This window comes from Octopus bimaculoides, chromosome 14 (genome assembly GCF_046866305.1).
Source record: "Octopus bimaculoides isolate indiv1 chromosome 14, ASM4686630v1, whole genome shotgun sequence".
In the NCBI taxonomy this organism is placed as follows: Eukaryota; Metazoa; Mollusca; class Cephalopoda; order Octopoda; family Octopodidae; genus Octopus; species Octopus bimaculoides.
Genome location: NC_142941.1, coordinates 12,489,994 through 12,514,635, shown reverse-complemented (window position 1 = coordinate 12,514,635; position 24,642 = coordinate 12,489,994). Strand labels below are relative to the sequence as shown.

General features: G+C 38.2%; 1 protein-coding gene across 20 annotated transcripts in view; it reads left to right on the top strand.

The window, feature by feature from the left end:
- LOC106874968 (lethal(3)malignant brain tumor-like protein 3) overlaps positions 1–24,642 on the top strand; it is a 93,244-nt gene that overhangs the window by 54,827 nt on the left and 13,775 nt on the right. For 6 of the 20 annotated variants that reach the window (XM_089362300.1, XM_089362306.1, XM_089362304.1 and 3 more), the window contains exons 5-16: positions 716–875; positions 2,176–2,236; positions 2,942–3,141; positions 4,634–4,719; positions 5,182–5,416; positions 6,465–6,559; positions 6,859–7,087; positions 10,340–10,425; positions 12,719–12,944; positions 13,944–14,046; positions 15,436–15,591; positions 21,777–21,983. In XM_089362300.1, the coding sequence (XP_089218426.1) occupies positions 716–875; positions 2,176–2,236; positions 2,942–3,141; positions 4,634–4,719; positions 5,182–5,416; positions 6,465–6,559; positions 6,859–7,087; positions 10,340–10,425; positions 12,719–12,944; positions 13,944–14,046; positions 15,436–15,591; positions 21,777–21,983 (1,844 nt within the window). The remainder of the gene's footprint in view (positions 1–715; positions 876–2,175; positions 2,237–2,941; positions 3,142–4,633; positions 4,720–5,181; positions 5,417–6,464; positions 6,560–6,858; positions 7,088–10,339; positions 10,426–12,718; positions 12,945–13,943; positions 14,047–15,435; positions 15,592–21,776; positions 21,984–24,642) is intronic. The other 14 variants (XM_089362307.1, XM_089362311.1, XM_089362309.1 and 11 more) reach the window with 3 other exon arrangements.

Sequence of the window (24,642 nt, the reverse complement as noted above, 5' to 3'; positions counted from 1 at the left end):
TACCTACTGTCTTCAGTGCTTAATGTTTTTTTTGAGAACCCATTTCTCGTTACCAGTCACTGTTCGGTCCAAAAATGGCTCATTTGTGAGACGTGACAGCAAAGAAGAGCACACATTCATTCACTGCGTGCGATTAGACTCGGAAAGTTTGTGAGGAACCTATTGATCCAATTTGCTGACTTTTCCAATGTCATGCAAGTGTCAATGAGTGGTTGAATGATCAAATCCAAGCTTCTCTGCTAGTTCCTCAACAGTTACAATGGAATTTTGTTCCACCACGGTTTGCAGGGCATCCTTGTTGAGCTCTACAAGATGTCAGGGGGAGTGAGATGCCTGGCGGTTTGCTGTGGTGGAAAAGACGCACCATGATGCTAAGTAAAAATGTGGTTGACCTGGCATACAGGCTTGTCTCTTGCAACCCTCTCCAGCTGAGTGTTCCTAATCTTGCAGGCTTGTAAGTGCTGGTGCCATGTCAAAAGCACCCGTGCCGGTGCTGTGTAAAAGGCACCCAATACACTCGGTAAAGTGGTTGGTGTTAAGAAGGGCATCCAGCCATAGAGACCATGCCAAAACAGACATGGAACCTGAACTGCCCTTCAGCTGGTCAGCTCCTGTCAAACCGTCCAACCCATGCCAGCATGGAAAACACATGTTAAATTATGAGGATGATATATACATACATATTTTAAATGTCGTTTTTTTTTGTATGTAATAGTTTCAATTGAATGAATTCGGCATAATGGAAATTGTAAAAGACAGTGATCTCGAGTGTGTGGAGACGATGGAGACTAGCAGTGACCCAGGTAGTGCTGACAGTGCCTATACAGACACGAGCAGCAAACCAGATTCCAGTACAACGAACCCTGAATGTAACGGTATGTTGTTCCATATCTTGAATTTTTTTTTTTATCTGTCTTGTTATTGGACTGCAGTTATGTCGTGGAACTGCCTCGAAAGATTTAGTGGAGCAAATTAACTTTAGCATTTATTTTTAAGTTTGGTATCTTATCAATTTCTTTTGATAAACCATTAAGTTACAGGTGATGAGAACATGCCGACATTGGTTGTCAAACCTTGGTGGACACACACATAAAAACACACACACATATAAACACAAACACACACACCCACACAAGCACACACACACATACACACACAAGCACACGCACACACAAGCACACGCGTACACAAGCACCCGTGCACACAAGCGCCCGCTCACACAAGTGCATGTGCATGCGCACATATAACCACAAACATTAACACACAAACACACACACATATAAACATATGCATAATATAAACAATACACATAAACACATACACATGCACACAAACACACGCACTCAGACACAAACACATGCACATGCACAAATGCAGAAATGCACATATGCACATAAATATGCACACACATGCACGTAAACGCACACACATGCATGAACACATACACATATGCATAAACATGTGAACACACACACATAAGCACACACAAACATGCAAACACACACACACACACGCATACAACAAACTTCCATACAGTTTCTATCTACAGTCCACACTGTAAAGTGGTCGGCATTTGGAAGGGCATCCAGCTGTAAAATCCATGTTAAAACTGATGTCACCTGTGCTGGTGCTACGTAAAAAGCACTCAATCCACTCTGTGGGGTAGTTGGTGTTAGGAAGAGCATCACGCCAAAACAGACACAGTAGCCTGGGGGTAGTCTTCTACCTGGCCGGCTCCTGTCAAACCATCCAACCTGTGCCTACATGGAAGGTGGACATTAAATGACGATGCAGTCATTGAAAATTTTGAAGCTATGATGAGATGATGCATAATTAATTTAAAACAATGTGCATAAATAAGCATTACATTTGTCATAGTAATCTGAATGCTAAAAGGGTTAAGGGCACTCTTGCTTAATCTTGACCACAATTGATTTTATGTAACTTTGGGGTCAGTCCAACTGCTATGGTAAGGCTTATATTTGGGTAATAAAACCATGAGCTTAATAGATTATGTATTTGAAAACTGAGTATGGTGATACAGTTTTATGATAATTTATGATAATTTATGATAGTTTTTGGTCCTGTACGTTTGGTAGTAGTAATTTTGACACATCCATGTTATTAATCACAAATTTTATTAAGTTTTAAGACTGTTCTCTTTATTCTCTCCAGATTTGAGTAAATGCTCAAGGAAAGATAGCAGTGAGAATTGCCAGTGTTCAAATTGTAAATAGTAAGTATTATTATAAAACAAATGATGATGGTGGTGGTGGTGTGTCTGTTTACATTTGTTTGTGACATGGTGTTATAGTTGTAAATGAGTGTCAGTGTCAGACAAGAAAATATGTTTGACCATGGGGGTGGAAATATTACCTTGCTTGGAAAGTGAGAGTTGACTACAGAAAGGGCATCTAGCTGTAGAAAATCTACCTCAGTCTTATATCATTATTCATCATCATCATCTTAACATCTACCTCAGTCTTATATCATTATTCATCATCATCATCTTAACATCTACTTTTCAAGCATGAATTCTACCTGGAGAAGAGCTATAGATGTGTATGTGTCTGTCTGTTAGTGCCTCCTGGCCTTGGCATTGCATGATAGTTGTAAATGAATGTTACCATCATGCAGTCAGTTTCCTTAATTTTGAATCTTCCGTGAAAGCATGTCTAGTCAAAGGGAAATATTACCTTACTTGGGAACTATTAAGGGTTGGTGACAGGAAGGGCATTCAGCTGTGGAATATCTGCCGAGGCAGATTTTGTTTGGCCCATGCGAGCATGGAAAAGTGGACATTCAAACGATGATGAAACTGGAAAAATTAAGTAAATATGCAAACGTAAACAAAACCATTTATGTATTTTCAAAATGTTATTTTTTAAAAAAATAGTTTTTCAAAATGCTTGTTTTTCTTTTTTCTTTTTTTTTTTAACAGCAAACTCAAACGCTCCATATCAGAGAAGGATGAATGTTTAGAGAGGAAGAAGAAACGAAAGCTGGTTCTAAGTCAGGGCAACGCATGCGATAATAATAAGCAAGCTGTCATTAAGTGTGACAGTAACTGCAAACAGCCTGTTGTTGTCAAACAAGAGAAAGTAGAGGAAGAGGTGAAGAAGCCTATCACTGCCATAGCTGGTATGTTTTAAGCATTGATATTGATTTTTTATATATTTTATCAATAATACGCATAGGTTTGGGTATATAAGTCTTTGAAGCTGTGAGTTGGTAGAATCGTTAGCATGCTGGTGGCGAGCTGGCAGAATCGTTAGCACGCCGGGCGAAATGCTTAGCAGTATTTCGTCTGCTGTTACGTTCTGAGTTCAAATTCCGCCGAGGTCGACTTTGCCTTTCATCCTTTCGGCTTCGATAAATTAAGTATCAGTTACGCATTGGGGTCGATGTAATTGACTTAATCCCTTTGTCTGTCCTTGTTTGTCCCCTCTATGTTTAGCCCCTTGTGGGCAATAACGAAATAAGAATCGTTAGCATGCAGGGCGTATTTTGTCCATCTTTACTTTGGAGTTCAAATTCTGCCAAGGTTGACTTTGCCTTTCATCCTTTTGGGGGTCGATAAAATAAGTACCAATTGAGCACTGGAGTTGATGTGGGCAATTTTATCTCTCTCTTGAACTTGCTGGCCTTGTTTCAAAATTTGAAACCAATATCTACAGTATACAGTATACAAGCTATTACTAGTTTCATGCTGTGAAAACCTAATAAACTGACAAGCTTATATATCAAACCTTGTGTTTCCAAGCAATCTTGCAGACTCAAATCTATGCATTAATATATAAGGCCTAGCCTGTTTATCTCCTTTTTTACTGCATGAAACTAATAGTAGCTCATATTCAAATCCTATGTGTATTAAATGATATTTATCTCTCACTGCATGAAGTACATTTCTTTTTTTCTTTATCCCACTAATAGTAGAATGATAAATTATATATCCCCTCCCTTGGGGTTTGCAGTCTTGTAAGATGTATGGTGACCGCAATAGTGCTAGTGGCAAGATAAAAACATAGCTATTTGGCTTGTGATTGTGAGTTCGATTTCCAGTGACGTGTTGTGTCCTTGAGCAAGACACTTAATTTCATGTTGCTCCAGTCCACTCAGTTGGAAAAAAAAGTGAGTAGTACCTGTATTTCAAATGCCAATCTTGTCAAATTCTGTGTCGCGATGAATCTCCCTCAGAACTATGTTAAGGGTTCATGTGTCTGTGGAATGCTCAGCAGCAACTTGCACATTAATTTCATGAGCAGGCTGTCATCGTAATTGACTGTGCTAAAGAGAGAGATTGTATCTTCATCATTTTACATCTGTGTTCCATGCTGGCATGGGTTGGACGGTTTGACAGGATCTGATGGGTTAAAGGACTGCACCTTGCTCCAGTGTTTGTTTGATATGGTTTCTACAGTCAGATTCCCTTTCTAATACCAATCACTTTACAGAATATACTGGGTGCTTTTTTCCATTTCACCAACACTAGTAGAGTTGCCATGCATGTTGCAAGACTATGATCCCCAAGTGAAGAGTAGGAGCTTTATGTTAGGGGAATGAGGAGTAGAGAAGTGTAAAATACGAGAGAAAGTGTAATATTTCATCTACATTTTTTTCTTTTTGTTTTTAGCTGGAAAGAAATCAAAAGTTTTTACCTGGGCTCAGTATTTGGATCAAGAGAATGCTGTAGGGGCACCGACCAAACTTTTTAAAGAGGTAAGCTTTTGATGTACTTCAATCCTGTAGCATTTAAACCAACCATATCAAGTCCAAATAACTGCCTATTTTATGTTCTAACCAGCCAAACCTGGCTTTTTAAATCTACGCTACAATGTTATTTTAAAAGTGAATAAATAAGCATTACATTTGATAGAATAATCAGAATACTGAAGTGTTAATATTCTTCTTCATATTTATGGAACCACCTTATCACCATGTCAAGATGTAATTCTTTTGACGATCTAGGTTATTAACTTCATCTCCTGTTATATTTCTGTCTCTATTCTGTTTCCATTGGTCTGTCTCTGATTGTCTTGTGACTGAACCCAAAACCATGTGGTTGGGAAGCAAACTTTTTAACCGCTTCGCCACACTTGCATCTATTGATTATAGAATTAATTTTTGCTCCCTTTTATTATTGGTTACCTGTCTATTAATTCCTTTTTGTTTCCATTCCAGCCCTTTCCTGCATTGAAGAATGGTTTCAAAATTGGTATGAAGTTAGAAGGCATAGATCCAAAGCATCAGTCTCTTTATTGTGTTCTCAGTGTTGCTGAGGTAAGAGGGTTCCGAATTCGGTTACACTTTGATGGTTATTCAGAATGTTATGACTTCTGGGTCAACGCTGATTCATCGTTCATCTTCCCTGTTGGTTGGTGTGAAAAGAATGGCCGTGTTTTGCAACCCCCAAAAGGTTTGTCTTACAAAGTAATTCCATATTTATTATTTTTAACTTGCAGTCATTTCTTTTACATGCAATATCTTTCTGTATGTACTTCGTGTTTTTAACTCTTTGTTTTAAGCCAATGAAGAGAGCTTGCATATTTTCCTTGCTTGCATAAGTCAGATGCAATTTATTCCAGCAGATTTTCTATGGTTGGATGCACTTCCTGTCAACCACCCTTACACCTGGCTATCATTTTTTTTGTCAGAAGATTGAAAAGGAATGACACTGTTTGTGTGATGGTGATGCTCGTTTAAAGCTATCACATGGTATCAAAGTGAAGTGCACACACATGCAGACACTCATGCACACACGTAGATGCACACATGCACACATGCACATATGCACACATGCACATATGCACACATGCACATATGCACACACACTTTCACACTCACACTCATTCACAGACACTCACACTTACACACATTCACACTTACATTCACACTCACACATGCAGACACACACACTCACACACACAGACAAACACACACTTGGTGTCTTTCAGTTTCTGTCTATCAAATCCACTCACAAGGCTTTGTTCAGCCCAGGGCTATATAGAAGATACTTACTCAAGGAGACAGTCTCTCTCTCTCTCTCTCTCTCTCTCGCACGTGCATGCGCACACACACACACACACACACACACACACACACACACACACACACACACACACACACACACACACACACACACACACAAGAAGCTTCTTTCAAATTCTGTCTACCAAATCTACTCACAAAGCTTTGGTCAGCCTGTGGCTATAGTAGAACACCTCTACCAAGGTGCCATTCAGTAGGACCGAACCCAAGACCATGCGGTTAGGAAGCAAGTTTCTTACCACACCGCCATATCTATGATGATTAAAGAAATTTAAGAGTTATGTTTGTCGGGCTGCAGTAAAGAGCAAAAGTTTTCATTAATGGAAACCTTAATTAATCTATGTGCTCAATCGACAACAAATTTCACTCTGCATAGATTTTTGTGTATATTCCTTGCTATTTATTTTATATTTCAGGTTTCAGTTCTGAGTCATTTGTTTGGTCCGGTTACCTGAAACATGCCAAAGCCTTTGCGGCACCAAAACACTTATTTGTAAATCTTCATACACAGGTAAGTGGGGCTGAGGGAGGACGAGAGCTTTGTTAAAACCACTTCAATGAAATAGTGTTTGAGTATGTATGCTTTAATTATTTCAGTCCTGAATCAAAATCGAAATCATAATTGAACCAAATTCGATGACTGGCACCTGTGCCAGTGGAGCGCTAACAGCACCGTCCGAGCGTGATCACTGTGATTATGTGACTGATACACACATGCACACGCTTCTATCCAACTCTTCTTGCTTTATACATCTGTAATAATTCCGTAATTGTTCCTGAATCTGACTGTTACCATTTGATCCCTTCCAGCCCATTGTGCCGAACCTCTTCCGTGTAGGGATGAAACTGGAGGCAGTCGACAAGAAAAACACAAGCTTGATATGTGTGGCAACAGTGGCTGACGTATTGGGCGACCGCATCTTGATACACTTTGATGGCTGGGAGGATGCGTACGACTACTGGTGTGACCCCACTTCACCTTATATCCATGCAGTCGGCTGGTGTAAGGAGAACAACGAAATACTCTCCCCTCCGTGTGGTAAGTATTCCATTCCTCTTTTTCTCAAAATGCTTTTTGATCTTTGTTTGTACATTTGTGTATGCATGTGTATTTTTTGAAATACTAGATGGGTGTGTGTGTGTGTGTTATTAAATGCATAGGGCACTGCTTTGAGGAATTTTAGTAGGACTAATTGGCCCTAGTATTCATTTTTCTTTTAAGCCTGGTATTTATTCTGTCAGCCTCTTTTGCCGAACTGTTAAGTTATGGGGATATAGACTCACCAATATCGGTTGTCATGCGGTGGTTGGACACAAAGATGTACACACAAATATTATATATGTACACACACACACACACACACACACACACACACACACATAAACACATATGATGGGCTTCAGTTTCCGTCTACCAAATCCACTCACAAGGCTCTTGTTGGCACAAGACTTTAGTAGAAGACGCCTACCCAGGGTGCCTAACAGTGGGACTGAACCTGGAACCATGTGGTTGCGAAGCAAACTTTTTACCACACAGCTATGCCATTCAAGTTTTATAGTTTGTTTTGGCCATCGCTAGTACCACCTGACTGGCCCTCGTGCCGGTGGCCCGTAAAAGCACCCACTACACTCTCTGAGTGGTTGGCGTTAGGAAGGGCATCCAGCTGTAGAAACTCTGCCAAATCAGATTGGAGCCTGGTGTAGCCTCCTGGTCCACTAGTCCTCAGTCAAATCGTCCAACCCATGCTAGCATGGAAAGCGGATGTTAAACAATGACGATGATGATGATGATGATGATGATGATTTCTACGGTAGGTTTGTTTCAAAGCAACTGTAGAAAGCTAATAAGAAAATATGAGAAAAGCTTAAATTAACCGAGCTTAAACTTGAACCTAGTCATGTATTTAATGAAACATGCATAAAAGAAAAACTGTTCCCTACATGTGTGTGTATGTGTATCATCATCATCATCATCATCATCCTTTAATGTCCACTTTTCATGCCAACATGAGTTGGACGGTTTGACAGAGGCTGGCAAGACTGACGACTGTGCCAGAGCTCTACTGAGTGTTTTAGCATGGTTTCCATGGCTGGATGTCCTTCCTCACACCAATCTCTTTACAGAGTGTATTGAGTGCTTTATTTTTTAATTTTTTTTTGTGGCACTGGCACCAATGAAGTCACCAAGTAACTTGGAAGACAAAGATCCCTCAGCTGAGGTGGAAAGTAGTATTGAGTAAAAGTGGCTTTATACCAGGTGATGAGAGGTTAAACTATGATACACAGAGAGAAACAGATGTCTTACTGTAGAGGACATGCATGGTTACCTTAGCTGGAGAGAGAGAAAGTGAGGGGCTGATGTGGAAATGTGCTGGGTGTACTCTCAAGTACAAGGAGGTGAATGTAAATGGCGAGTTAGAGGACTGGACTTAATGTGCATGTATGTATGTATGTATGTATGTATGTATGTATGTATGTATACACACACATAAACACACATTATATATATATATATATATATATATATATATTACAATTAAAAAGGTAAAGGATTATCAATTTATTAATTTATTAATAAATTAATAATTAATAATTTTTACCAAGCCCTTCGGTATGTAAGCACCATTATCGGTGTGGAACTTATTTAAAAGTTCTTATACATTTATAAACAAAATTAAGGGATCAGCAACAGGTTGCTTCACCACATACCGAAGTTCAGAAATAGCAGCTAAAAATGCTGAAACTCCAACAGATAGCAGTTACCTGCAACTCACATAGGCAAAACAAGAAGAAAAATAACGAACTAAACTAGTCATAGTTAATCATATACATGTTTCTGGTTTAGAAGGAAAAACTCTTCATTACCTCATCGGTATGATATTCCTGTTGTAAATTCGACGATACTGGCAAATGTGCATGCATGATCTAGCGCCATCATGGCAATCGACACATTTTGAAAGTATCTCCAAATCTACATCGGCGACCTGCATCGGTGAAGCAACCTGTTGCTGATCCCTTAATTTTGTTTATATATATATATATATATATATATATATATATATATATATATATTACAAATAAAAGGGTAAAGGATTATTAATTTATTAATATATTAATAATTAATAATATTTACCAAGCCCTTCGGTATGTAAACACCATTATCGGTGAAGAACTTATTTAAAAGTTCTTATACATTTATAAACATAATTAAGGGATCAGCAACAGTTGCTTCACCAATACCGAAGTTCAGAAGCAACTATATATATATATATATATATATATATATATATATATATATATATATATATATTATTTTGTTTAAAAGAGTTCCAACACTGTCTGTTTTTTATGTTTTATTTATATTCCTGCAGAACTAATGTGGGGTATAGAATATGGAATATACAATATATAATATAATATATAATATAAAATAAAATAAAATAAAAATGGATGGCACCATGAAATAAAGTATTGAATGTAGATGAAATATTGAGTGTTCAATATAAAGGATCAAATATATAAATATAAGTATATAAAGGCGACTCGAGTTTCAGGGCTATTTCCCTTCGTCATGGCCGATATGACAGACTTTAACAGACTGCTGTTAAAGTCTGTCATACCGGCCATGACGAAGGGAAATAGCCCTGAAACTCGAGTCGCCTTTATATACTTATATTTATATATTTGATCCTTTATATTGAACACTCAATATTTCATCTACATTCAATACTTTATTTCATGGTGCCATCCATTTTTATTTTATTTTATTTTATATTATATATTGTATATTATATTATATATTGTATATTTCATATTCTATACCCCACATTGGTTCTGCAGGAATATAAATAAAACATAAAAAACAGACAGTGTTGGAACTCTTTTAAACAAAATAATATATTCCTCTATACACAATCATACAAAAAAAAACCCTTTTTTGTATTTATTTTTACTCGCATATATATATATATATATATAATCATTTAACATTCACTTTTTCATACATGTGTGAATCAAATAAAATTTGTGGAGACAGATTTTCTGTGGCTGGATGCCTTTCCTGTCACCAATCCTCATGCTTCCGAGTAAAGTAATATTGCCCCAATACCAGATAGGCTTTCCACAAAAGACTGGAAACAGCAACATCCATCGCTTGTATGATGGTGATGCTTGCCTACAATCGTCGCATAATGTCAACACAAGTACACACACAAAAACACTTAATCTCACACACACACATCTTTGTTTTGCTTGATGGGTTTTTTTTCTGCTAACTTTTTCCATTTTTCAGATTGGAAAGATCCATTAAACTTTAGTTGGGAACGTTATCTTTCAGAGAAAAATGCTACAGCTGTACCTGCTCGAGCCTTTCGACCTGTAAGTAGTTTGATCTGTGTTCATTTTGGTACCAAATCAACCCCAGTATGTATTTTTAAGTCTTTCTCTTTTGCTGAACTGTTAAGTTACAGAAATATAGACAAACCAATGTTGGTTGTCAAGTGGTGGCGGGGGAGGAAGAGGAGACCCCCTTCTGTCATGACTGACCATGGGATTGCACCTAGAAAGTTACCCTCCCAGGCACAAGTCCAGGCAAGATTGTTTGTGGAAAGCTAGCAGTCGCCCGTGCATACCAGCCTCCCCTCTTCACACCACTGATGTTATCCAAGGGAAAGGCAAAGGCCAATACAGCTTGGCACTTGTGACGTCGCAACTCATTTCTACAGCTGAGTGAACTGGAGCAACGTGAAATAAAGTGTCTTGCTTAAGAACACAACACACAGCCCGGTCTGGGAATCGAACAATTGAACTCACAACCTCACAATCGTAAGCTCGACGCTCTAACCACTGAGCCATGCGCCTTCACTGGCGGGGAACAAAGACATGCACAGACATAATATATATGAAGGCGCATGGCTTAATGGTTAGGGTGTTGTACTCATGATTGCGAGATTGTGGGTTCAGTTCCCAGAACAGGTGTTGCGTTGTGTTCTTGAGCAAAACACTTCATTTCATGTTGCTTTGTGATCATTTTGTCATCTGAGATGTGGCACACAGTGCACCTGTAGAGATAATGTCAATTTGATGGAGGGAGTGAGCTTCTGTCTACACAAACATTTGATCACTATAAACAAATCAACTGTGTGGTTGTTCGGTAAGAAATTGTTGAACCCTCATATGTTGTCTAACAATGGGAGAGTCATATCTATCTATCCATCCATCCATCTATTCCCCCACACATATATATGAGGAATGTGCTGAAAAGTTCCTGGCTTTGGGTAAAAGAAAATATAGGAGGATCAGTTAATTATGATTTTATTTAACATATTCTCCTCTCAGATTCATTCACTTAGTGCAGCAGTCCCACCAAGTTTCTGACCCAGAAAGAATGGTGGCCTTGCTGGTATTTTATTGACTCCAGAAGGATTGAAGGCAGATATGATCTCAGTGGGATCTGAACCCAGAGTGTTCAGTGCTAGAACACATACTGCAAAGCATTCTATCCATTGTTCTAATGAATTTATTAATTCACGATATTTGATTAGTTGTATGAAAATTTGGCATAATTATTGTATTTGATGGCATAAAAGATGCACAGATGTACTAGATGTACCTCAGTTTCAGCAACACATATTCAGGAAAAGACGTTTTTTTGGGGGGGCGGGTATTAACCCTTTAACATTCAAACCGGTCATATTCAGCCCAAATATTCTCCCTGTTTTATGTTGAAAATGGCCAGATCCAGCCTCTCATACCTACCCTACAATGTCATTCTAAAAGTAGGCTACTGTATCATCAAAATCTCAAAGCTATGTGATAATACATAATTACTTCAAACCACTGTGAATGAATAACTATTACATTTGGCTGAGTAATTTGAATGCTAAAGGGTTAAAGCATGTAATATTTAAAGCAATCTGGCAGTACATTATTTAAAGGTTGTAAAAGCACTTTAGCTATAGCAGAAAACATAACTGTATCTAAAAAGTGAGTTGGCAGTACAGCTGAACAGAAAGCAAGAAGTCAGGCTTGGTAGAAAAGACCATCTGGATTAAAATCAGCCTATAGCAGTCAGTTTTAGGGACAAAATCAGCTTATGGGAGGCTCATCTTCACATATAGGATGCTCTTTTACTTATTTCAGTCATTTGACTGCGGCCATGCTGGAGCACCGCCTTTAGTCGAGCAAATCGACCCCAGAACTTATTCTTTGTAAGCCTAGTACTTATTCTATTGGTCTCTTTTTGCCGAACCGCTAAGTTACGGGGACGTAAACACACCAGCATCGGTTGTCAAGCGATGGTGGGGGGACAAACACAGGCACACAAACACACACACACATATGTATACATATATACGACGGGCTTCTTTCAGTTTCCGTCTACCAAATCCACTCACAAGGCTTTGGTTGGCCCGAGGCTATAGTAGAATACACTTGCCCAAGGTGCCATGCAGTGGGACTGAACCCGGAACCATGTGGTTGGTAAGCAAACTACTTACCACACAGCCACTCCTGCTGGGTAATATTTTATTATTTTTTTATTTTTGAAACATCTTTTGGGAAATGGTGCATCTTATATGTCATCAAATACGGTAGTTGATTCAGTGTTGTTTTTGTATCCGTTTTTTAAAAAATCTCTTTTTGATATTTTTCAATTTTCATCCTGATACAGCGTGCCCCTGTAAGCTTTGAGGAAGGTATGAAAATTGAAGTGGTCGACAAGCGCAATCCTATTCTTATACGTGTTGCTACGATAGCCTCAATGTCAAAGCATCGAGTGAAGATTCACTTTGACGGCTGGTTGGACATCTATGACTACTGGTTGGACGATGATAGTCCAGACATACATCCACCTGGCTGGTGTAACAGAACTGGACATATTTTACAGCCTCCTATTGGTAAATGTTGCATTTTTGTTTCACTTTGACTGATGTTGCTTTAACTCTTGCTTTGTGTGTGTGTATTTGTATGAATGTATGAGTATATATTTGTGTGTATATTTGTATGAGTGTGTGTGTATTTGTGTAAGTGCATCTGTATTTGAATGTGTATATATGTATTAGTGTGTAATGAAGCACAACACACAATTGAAACAACTTTCTTATGATTGTGTGTGCAACACCCCAACCCAGCGTTTCTCAACTGGGGTTCCCTGGAACCCTAGGGTTCTGCAAAAGGGTTCTAGGGGTTCTGTGAGAAAGAATGAGATAAGCTAATGCTAATTTCATGATCATAATATATATATATAAATATATATGTGATATTTATCACGTGAACTACAAAGTTAAAATATGTGAAAGATATGATATGTAATTTATTTTGTGCAGGGCTTCCTTGACACATGTAATTTATTTTAAGTGTTACGCAAGGGTAAAAGGGTTGAGAAACACTGCCCTAACCATTAGGTCACATGTACGTGCGCACACACATTTTCACATTTACATATACTTGCACACAAAAACAAACTGACACACGCAAAAACACACTGACACACACAAAAACACACTGACACACACAAAAACAAACTGACACACGCAAAAACACACTGACACACACAAAAACATACTGACACAAACACATGCACACACACAAAAACACAAAAACAAACTGACACACGAAAACTCACACACACACGTGTCCACACACAAACACATTCACACACTTCACACACACACACACACACACACTCTCACACACACTCTCTCACACACTCTCACACTCACATTCACACATCTCCACACACACATCTCCACACACACATCTCCACACACATCACACACACACACACACACACATTCACACATCTCCACACACATACACACACACACACACAGCCCTCTAACCCCTACAGTTAGTGTACATCAAAGCTGGACTCCTGATTGCTGTCTGTTGTTTAGGTCCCGGAGACTTGACTCCTGTACAAGGCCAAGGTGGATGTCCCACACCTGGGTGCAAAGGTATTGGTCACATTAAAGGTGCTAAATATGCTGGACATCATAGGTAAGTGTGGTTCAATTCTCAGAACTTTTCACCTTCCTAATTTCATGTTTTTTTCTTTTAAATATTTATTTACTATTAGAACATTAGTTTGACAGATTCATTGTTCAAAACCTTGTTGAAATTTTCTTTACCTTCTAACCTTTTTGTGACCAAACCCGGCTGAAACTGGCTCTGGCTCTGAGTACAAATGGCTTGTTTTCATAAGTTTTGAATTAAAATCTTCCACCAAACCTTAGTCACAATTTATGTTCCTAAAACTAGCTGAATGATAACTAAGTTATTTTACTAAATTGTTTGTTATATCTCAAAATAAATACGGTATCGAAAGGGCTAAATCATTGTGGATTTGATAAAATACAGGCACAAATGTAGTTGTGTGGTTAAGAAGCTTGCTTTCCAACCGTATGGTCTTGAGTTCAGTCCCACTGTGTAACACCACGGGCAAGTGTCTTCTTTTATAGCCTGGAAAAAAAAACCTGTCATCTGTAGACGGGTTAATTTCTAAGAAATTAAACCCATTAGATTTCAACTGAACTATTTATTATTGCTGACAAGAGCTGGCGTACCAATCATTGTAAAGTCGATCTGTCCTAAGTTGGATAGGTCGTAAGTTGACAATTGCCTGTATATATATATATATATATATATATATATATATATATATATATATATAAATTCAAATTACGACAAGCGTAAACAAACAAACGAAGTTTGCTTTTGGAAGCGTTGAGATGTCTTAGAAAGTTAAAGAAGTGATTTTTAAATTCTCAAATGCTGGATAATGCTAATAATATAGCCTGAACAGGATAAACTACCCCTATTTTGCAGAAAAAAGTGCAGGTGGTTAGCTGTGGACACGAACTCACATCTTCGTGATTACGCGTCACGATGCGTTCACCGATATATACTGTATTTTGAAATAATAGCATGAAATTCAATATCAAAAAAATTCCTCACGACAATATATATGTCTAAAATAGTTTTGTATAAAAAATATATATATAAATATATGAAACATTTTATACAAAGAGCACTCATTATAAATTCAGTGTATAATATTCTAACAGAATATATTTAATTAATGATATATAGATATGATACCGGTGTCAAGCAAATTGGCACCTGTGCTAGTGGCATGTAAACGCACCCTGGTGTCATGTAAAAACACCCATTACACTCTTGGAGTGGTTGGCGTTAGGCAGGGCATCCAGCCGTAGAAAACCATGCCAAATCAGGCTGGAGTCTGGTGCAGCCTTCCAGTGTGCTAGCCTAGTCAAACCATCCAACCCATGCCAGTATGGACAATGGATTTTAAATGATGATGATGATGATGACAACTTATATATATTGACTTTGATTTTTAGATGGATTATTTTTCTCTCTCTTCAGTGCATCTGGTTGTTCCTATTCCCATCTGAATATGAACAAAGAGACAACGTTACAGGACCGGTTAGGTTCAACTCGAGTTGAAGAAGGAACTAGCACCCCTATTGGACAGCGACCAGCCAGAGCTATAGAACCATCAACGGTGACTTTGGAAATGTCGTGAGTTGAACTTGTGTTTTTATTTTCTCCATTTGCCTTTGTTCTTTCCCTCACCTATGTTCCTTTGTCAGTCATCTCTTTTCCTTTCTTGTAAATTTAGTGTATAGTAATTGTGTATGGATATAATGAATGTGAGTGAGGACTGTTTGTAGGTTTATTAGAGAGGAGTAACCACTGTCAGTCAATGGTGGTTTGTTGTGAAATATGTGAGTCTTTGTTTTGGTTGTTTACCATCTTTTATGAATACAGTTTTGTTTAGTGGACTTGTATGTTTGTGTGTGTATGTGTGTATGTGTTGGGTTTTAGGTGGTTTATGAAATATAAGTGAACTATATTTTTTGAGAGAAATAGCTTTTAGAAGAGGAGCTGGAATTCTTTACAGTCACCAGCAATCATGAAATAAGAGAATTTCAGGTTGTGGAGATGTGAATTTGGGATAACAATTTGATGTGACAATTGAAGGCATCTAGACTTGGGGCAACCTACTGTGAGGTTGTGAATGATACCCAGCGTAGTGGATGACAACCAGAGTGGAAGCTGGTTAATTGAATGTGGTGATTTGATTGAAAACTATGCAGTCTATGGTGGTAAAAATATCTGATCATGTGTAATGGCCAGATTTAGAGTAAGTTTCGGTGATGGTAGTGGTATGAATGTAAGTTGGGAAAATAAGGGTATGTGAGACTAGTAATTGGTTAGTGGAGTAGAGCTAGGTCATGGAATTATTATGCTCATGTGGTGCAGGCATGACTGTATGATTCAAAAGTTTGTTTTCCAACCACATGCTTTTTGGGTTCAGTCCCACTGAATGGTACCTTGGACAAGTAGCGTCAACCGTATGATTGGCTTGGTTCGAACAAAGCCCTATGTATAAATTCAATAGACAGAAATTGAAAGAAGCCAGACGAATATATATATATATATATATATATATATATATATATATGCGCGCGCACACACACACACACACACACACACACACACACACTATCTCTGTCTGTTCCTTTCTCACATCACCAGTAGTAGAATACAAAAATTTCTTAGAGTATATTTCTTTCTAGTGTCCCTTTTGTAGGCGTTCATGTACTGGAAATATTTCCTTAGTTCACTTTCAATGTAACTAATTTTAGATCACCTCGAAAACCTTGTGTTAACATGTATTTTCAGGAATATTAATTTCAATGATATTTTCTTTATCTAAACATGTTAATACAACAGAAACAATTGTCGGCTTTGTAAGGTGAATTCTATAATTAATGATGTAATTTTCTCTTTACGTATTTTTGTTATATATATATGTGTATATATATATACACACACAACACACACAAAATATATGCACAGCATGGTTATAGGCATGTTTGTGAAGTTAAGATTGCTTCTAACCATATGAAACACGGAAAAGTGGATGTTAAATGGTCTATATGTATATAAGTCCATGTAGGGTGGGTGTTCAATGATACCATGTTGTTTTTGGTAAGAAACTCATAAATGAGGAGAGCTCGGTGTTGGTGCATCATCATCATCATGTAGGATTATATACGAGTTCTCACTTTCTTGATTTTCCTGTTTTTTTTTCAACAATATGTATATTTTTATACTTGTTCGTGTATAACTATTTTATAAATACATTGATGCCATTAACAACTCTTGTCTACTTGTTAATTTATTGTACTATATGTCTATGTGTATGTGTGCTGTGTATATATATATATATATATATATATGTATATATGTATATACACACACACACACACATACATATATCTGTGTGTGTATGTGTGTGTGGTATATATCTGTGAGTGTGGTATGTATCTGTGTGTGTGTGTGTGTGTGTGTGTATAGCTTTTATGGTAAATTCACAAAATAGTGGCAGATAATTCTGTGTCAGCATAAAGATATATACAAGTAAAATTCAGATAACACTAGTAAAATTCGAAGCAAATAAGAAAGAAGTAAACAAGATACTATGGAGAATACAGGCGAGTGAAAATATGTGCTTGTAAAGCTAAGAAATATACAGCAAAAAACCCAACAATCAAAGAAGTGTCCACTGAAGCTTAATATAACAGTGGTGATGTTTCCAGTGATAATCTTTAACAAAGAGAATATAAATGAATACTAAAAGAATTGAAAAGAAAGAGAAATAATCTGTTCACATGGTAGGTCTGTGGTGGAATGAAAGTTTGGAAGTGGAATAGGACAACTGGAATTGGAAGCATGAAAATTTCTCTGGTGTTGGATGCACAATAACTCCAAGATTTTTCGGCATTCAATCTGATGTGGCATATAGTGTAAACATATACCGTGTCTGCTAATTTACAGGAATGTAAACAAACCAACACCAGTTGTCAATCAGTGGTGACACACACAGACACACACACACACACACACACACACATGTCTAGATATACATACATATACACACAGATGATGGACTTTTTTGAGTTTCCATCTCCCAGATTCTACCAAATCAACTCAAAGCTTTGGTTGGCCGAGGTAGAAGACACTTGCCCAAGATGCCGTGGAGTGGGACTGAACCTGGAATCATGTGGTTGGAAAGCAAATTTCCTAACCACAGTCATGCCTGCACCTATTTTGAATTAATCTTTTTTTATTCTTTAATCATTTTTTTATTATATAATTATTTATGTAACTCATTATCACCTGTTGTCATTAATGCCTGGGAACCTCATATGTTAATAGGGTATTCCATGTAGCTGAACACTGTGTGTGTGTGTGTGTGTGTATTTGGATTTACAAGTGTGAATGTGTTATGTTTTCCTGTGTTTCTGGAAGTGCTGATATTTTTATGTTTGTGTGATAGGTTTAGTTCTGAATATTTGTCTATATGTGTATGATATGTTTTACAGTGATTTTTTTTTTTTGCCCCCACTAATATTATGCTTTCTACCAGGAAGGCTTCAGTCAAGTCTCCCATTCTATTTTTACTTCTTTCTCTTCATATCAGTCTCTTCTATCTTCTCTCTGTCTATACGACTCTTCCATACGCTCTCTCATATCAGTCATCAGCCACTTGTCTGTCTTCCTCTTCTAGTGCATCTTCCTCCTCTCCTGCATCTTCCCCCTGTCTTGCATCTGCCTCCCATGTCTCATACATCCACTCCTACCTTGCCCTGTACCTTAACCTCCCCACGTCATGCACTCCCTCCTCCTCCTCCCAACTCTCATACTCAGCTTCAGTCTCTTTGTCTCTCCAATCTGTTGCTGTTCATTCTACATCTACTTCTCTGTCAGTATGGGTTGGACGGGTATGAAAATGCAAGCCTTTTGCATGGAATGTTGGAAAACTTTTTTTTTTTTTTACAGCTGGATGGTCTGCTCTACCTTAAGCTAATAACACCCAACCACACTATCAAACCAATAAACTAACCAACCAACTGGCTAGCCAATCAGCTATGAAGTGGTGATGGTGATGGCAATGATAGTTGTGGTGGTGGTCAGTACTTTTTCTTTTCAGCCAGGTAGCCACTAGAGATGAGTAAATACCATCATCTTATTGCCACCATCTTGACCATTATTGCTTTCATCCCTGTTAATGATACCACACTCATTAATATCGCAATTACCAGCATCGCCACCTTCATCACCATCATCATCAGTCTCGTACCGTAATAAACTGTTGAACCTTCCTCATCTCTGGTTTCTAACTGCTAGAATGGTGCTCTTTACTCCTTTCTCTTGATTTCCCATTGTTTGTGAAGAGTTATTGAAGTTTCTTACCTGTTCTTTATGTTAGTCTGTTCCTTAACCGTTTTGTTATCAACCTGGCTGAAACTGTCTCTGGCTCTGAGTACAAATGTCCTGTTTTCATAAGTTTTGAATTAAAATCTTCCACCAATCCTTAGTCACAATTCCTAACACTAGCTTAATGATAACTAAGTTATTTTACTAAATTCTTTGTTATATTTAAAATAATTGAACGAAACACAGAGCATCTAAAATTAAAAAAAACAACAAAATACGATAATGGAAGGGTTAAAGCTACAAGCTGGCAGAATTGTTAGCACACCGGTATTTCATCTGTCTTTATGTTCTGAACTCAAATCCTGCTGAGGTCAACTTTTGCCTTTTATCCTTTTAGGGTTAATAAAATAAGCACCAGTTGAGCACTGTAGTCAGTGTAATTGACTTACCCCTCCCCTGAAATTACTGGCCTTGTGCCAAAATTTGGAACCAATATCAGTCTGTTCCTCTTGGTTTTTTGTGTTTTTTTTCCTTCTGTTTTTTTCTCTTGTTACCTTCTGGTCAGCCTTGAAAGAGCAGATGTGTTCATAGGTGTTTCAGTTATGACCAACCATACCAATATTCTTGTATCTTATGGATTTCATTATTTAAGATAGTAGGGTGTAAGTTGAGGGAGATTTCACTGTTATTTCTAGCAATTTGAGTAACTGCACAGCAGTCACTCCTTCATTAACTCGGTTCCCTTTCTACCTTCTTCTCTTCTTCCTAGAACTGTTGTCTCTCCATTATTAGTTGATCTTGATTATGATTACAGTTGAATTTAACATGCTTTTGACAAGGATTTAAACGTGTGCTAATAATATAGGTAGGTAGCCAAGTGTAAATAGTAGAAAATCTTCAATGAATGTTCCAGTTCTTAACTTTGTAGATCTATTATGCTGCCCTCACTTCGTTTACAAACTGTCTTTTCTCCTGTTCTTCAGTGCTTGCTTGCTTGCTAGCATTATCTGTCTGTCTTTGTCTTTGGATAGAACTTGAATAAAGATGCATAGTCGAAAATAGATGTCACTGCAGCCATACTGGGGTACTACTTTGAAGGGTTTGGTCGAACAAATCAACCCCAGTACTTATTTTTTAAAGCCTGGTACTTACTCTGTCAGTCATTTTTGCTGAACTACTAAGTTTGGGGATGTAAGCAAACCAATATTGATTATCAGGTGGTAGTGGGGACAAACATAATGACACATAAACACACACAAATGGTCTTTGTTCATTTTCTGTCTACCAAATCCACTCCAGAAGTCTTCTTGTTCAACCCTGGGCTGATCAAAGCCTTGTGAGTGGATTTGGTAGACAGAAATGGAAAGAAGCACGCACACACACTCACGTGTGTGTGTGTGTGTGTGTATGTGTGTGTGTGTGTGTATGTGTGTGTGTGTGTGCACACTCTTACACACACACACACACACATTTCAGGTTCAATAGTTATGGCCAGGATATTATTGAAGTTAGGGAGTTATGGGGTTATATGTTTTGAGTTTCAGTTTTCAGGTACTGGTTATGTAGTTGTGTGTGTGTGCTTGTATGTTGTGTGTGTGTGCTTGTATGTTGTGTGTGTGTGCTTGTATGTTGTGTGTGTGTGCTTGTATGTTGTGTGTGTTTGTCCCCCCCCCCCCCCACCTATCATTGCTTGACAACCATTGTTGGTGTGTTTACATCCCTATCAGTTAGTGGTTCAGCAAAGGAAAACAATAGGACGAGTACCAGGCTTTAAAAAAAAAATTAGTACCTGGGTCAATTCATTTGACTAAAAATTCTTCAAGGTGGTGCCTCAGCATGGCCACAGTCTAATAACTCAAACAAGTAAAAAAATGGAAGATAGTAGATATATGTTGTTTGAAGTGTTATAAAATTGGTCTTTATTAGATTCTCAAGATATCAAGGCATCTGTTCCTTTTGTTCAGAGAAATTTGACTGCTGCATAGAGGGTGTAAAAGCAATCACATTGAAACCCCACTTCACGTGTGTGTGTATGTGTGTGTGTGTGTGCGCGTGTGTGTGCGTGCATGTGTGTATGCCTGTTTGTATGTCTGTGCCTCTGTGTGTGTGTGTGTATGCCTGTTTGTATGTGTGTGCATGCATATGTGTGTATCCCTGTTTTTGTGTGTGTGTTTGTGTGTGCATGCATATGTGCGTATACCTGTTTGTGTGTGTGTGTGTGTGTGTGTGTGCATGCATGCATATGTGTGTAATCCCTTGTATGTATGTGTGTGTGTATATGTGCGTATACCTGTTTGTGTGTGTGCTTATATGAAAAGGAATGATATAAAAAATAAGATGTATGATAATGAAAGAGAGAGAGAGAGAGAGAGGCTGACTTATTAGAGAACAGATTGTACAACAACAACATAAAAAAAAACCATCAAAAGTCACCGTCCAGCTGCAGCATAAATAAATTTGGTCTGCTGGTGTTTCAGGAGGAAGTGCCCAACTCCTGGATGTGATGGGGTTGGTCATGTGACAGGTAAATACTCTGCCCACCACAAGCTGTCTGGCTGTCCCTTGGCTGAGAAGAACTTTCTGAAGATGGCAAGCAAAGTGAAAGAGGAACCGGATGCCAGCACAGATTCTTCAGATACCAAGTCATCGTTGCCTGCTGTTGTCTCTGGCCCTGGACGGAAGAAGTATGCACTTTGTATATATGTATATAAATATATGTATATATATATATCTTAGTTTCTGTTTAGTTTTTGATTTTTATTTAATTAATTGATTTTTTTTTTAATATCAACCTGCTTGTTTTCATGCTAAGTTATAGTGGTTGTGGCCTAGTTACATCTTTGTTATTTTAGCTGTAATGACCAGATAGTTTCTCGTTTATTTGGCTTAGCTGTCACGACTGGGTCATTTTTGAGCTATGCTCGTTTGGTCATTCATTAGACATAACTATGACCAGATAATCTTCAACGGGCATATGGCGTAGTGGTTAAGAGTGCGGGCTACTAACCCCAAGATTCCGAGTTCGATTTCAAGCAGTGACCTGAACACTAACAATAATAACATCGAAAAATACCTTAGGAATGAGAACCCAGGTTCGAAATTTGCCCAAGACACCTGAAGAAGGCTAGAGGGTATATCAGCCGAAACGTGTTAACAACAAAGATGACGACAACTATCTATCGAATGAGATAGCCTTATTTATTTAGCTTAGCTATCATGATAAAGTCCTTTTAAGCTGTGTTAGTTTGGTCATTAATTGTCATAGCGATAATGACCAGGTCATTTTCAGCTGTGATGGCCTGCTCATTTATTTAGCTGTTGAAATCCCCATCTGTTGAGATGGTAACTTTCAGCTATGGTTCATTAGCATTCTCGGCAAAATGCTTAGCAGCATTTCATATGTAATGACCAGGTCATTTTCAGTTATGGTCAGCTAAGGTCACCTTAGTTATTTATCTGATATAACTGGTTGGCCACTGTCAATGTCCAGTAAATGATCTGTCCATTTACTTGATATTATTGCAATCACATCTATGGTCCTTTGTAGCTATGATGATAAATTCATCTTCCATATGCATCGACCTAGTCATTGACTCAGCATGGCTGTGGGTTCTTTTCAGTTGTAACTTGATCATTTGCATGTTATATTATATATAGCCTGTTCATTAAGTTGGTATAAAATCAGAAAATTATGTATGTAGCTACTTTTAGTTCTGACGACCTGGTCACTTATAATTATGTTGTAGTGGACATTTATGTTATAGCTAGAACCGGTTACTCTGAATATCTCAGCAGTTACATTTTCTGTAGTGATCAGCTGATTGTTAAACCAGTTTATGGTTGTGACTTGTGGTCAGTTACAGTCTCAGCTGTGGCACCTTGGCCATTTATTTGACTTAGCCGAACCTACCAGGTCATCTCCAGCTGGTTTATTCCCAGAACTCCTGCTGGTTAGCTTGGCTTCAAGAGTCTGTCTTGTGATTCTGACCTGTGATATTCTAATCACATACCCTAGTTCCGGACCTGTGATTTCTAACGGGAGAAGAAGCAGTGGCTCAACCTAGGGAGACTCCCTGAGCTTTGAGCTATGCCCTCTGTTGAGTATTATTACTCCAGAAATCCTTTGGAAGATCTCCGTTTTGCTGTGGTTAGAGTGTCAGGCTCACAATCATGAGGTAGTGAGTTCAATTACCAGACTGGGCTGTATGTCGTGTTCTTGAGTAGGACACTTTATTTCACGTTGCTTCAGTTCACTCAACAGCAGAAATGAGTTGCAATGCCATCGGTGCCAAGCTCTATCAGCTTTTGTCTTTCCCTTCGACAACGTTGGTGGTGTGGAGAGGGGAGGCTGGTATGCATGGGTAACTGCTGGTCTTCCATAAACAACCTTGCCCAGACTTGTACCTCAAAGGGTAACTTTCTAGATGCAATCATCACATTCGGTCATCCATGACCGAATGGGGTCTTTACCCTTTTTATTTGCAATTGTACTCTTTTGGTCATTACCTGAGATTTGAGACCATAGATGAGGATAAGCATGAAAACAGAATTGAAGATGGCAAATTTGGCTTTTTTTTATCAACCTCTCTTCTGCTGAGGACCAAATGCCACCAAGGGGTAGACTGAAAATGAGGTATTTGGATGATATCCATAGTCTTGGTTGGTCACACTTGGAAATCCAGTTAGAAAGTCTAATAATGGTTGCTTCTGATAGAACCCTGTTGAGGAGGTGCTTAAGGATTCTATCCATAACCTTCCGAGGAACCGTTGCATGAAGAAGACGGATGGATGGATGGCCAGATTTTCAGCTGTGTTGTCCTGGTTATTTACTTATCAAGATAAATGGTTGGTCAGTTTCACTTGCAATGATCCAATCATATATATGGCAGTGTGGTTAAGAAGCTTGTTTCCCAACTACATGTATGGCTCCAAGGACAATTGTCTGTCTTCTATAGCCACAGATCAACCAGTGCCTTGTGGGTGGATTTGGTAGGCGGAAACTGAAAGAAACCCATTATATATATATATATATATATATCCACATATGTATGTACATATGTCTCCCATCACTGCTTGACATCTGTGGAAGTTTGTGGAACATTAGTTCCACAAACTTAGTAGTTTTGCAAAAAAGACACTGATAGACTAAGCACTCGACTTAAAAATAAGTACTGGGGTTGATTTGTTCAACTAAACCCTTCAGGGCGGTACCCCAACAAGCCACAATCCAATGACTGAAACTAGTAAAAGATAAAAGATCTATCTATCTACCTGAGCTTTTGTCAGTTATAGCTGTAATGACATGGTTATGAGCATAGGTGGTTAACCTTGCTCTTGCTTATC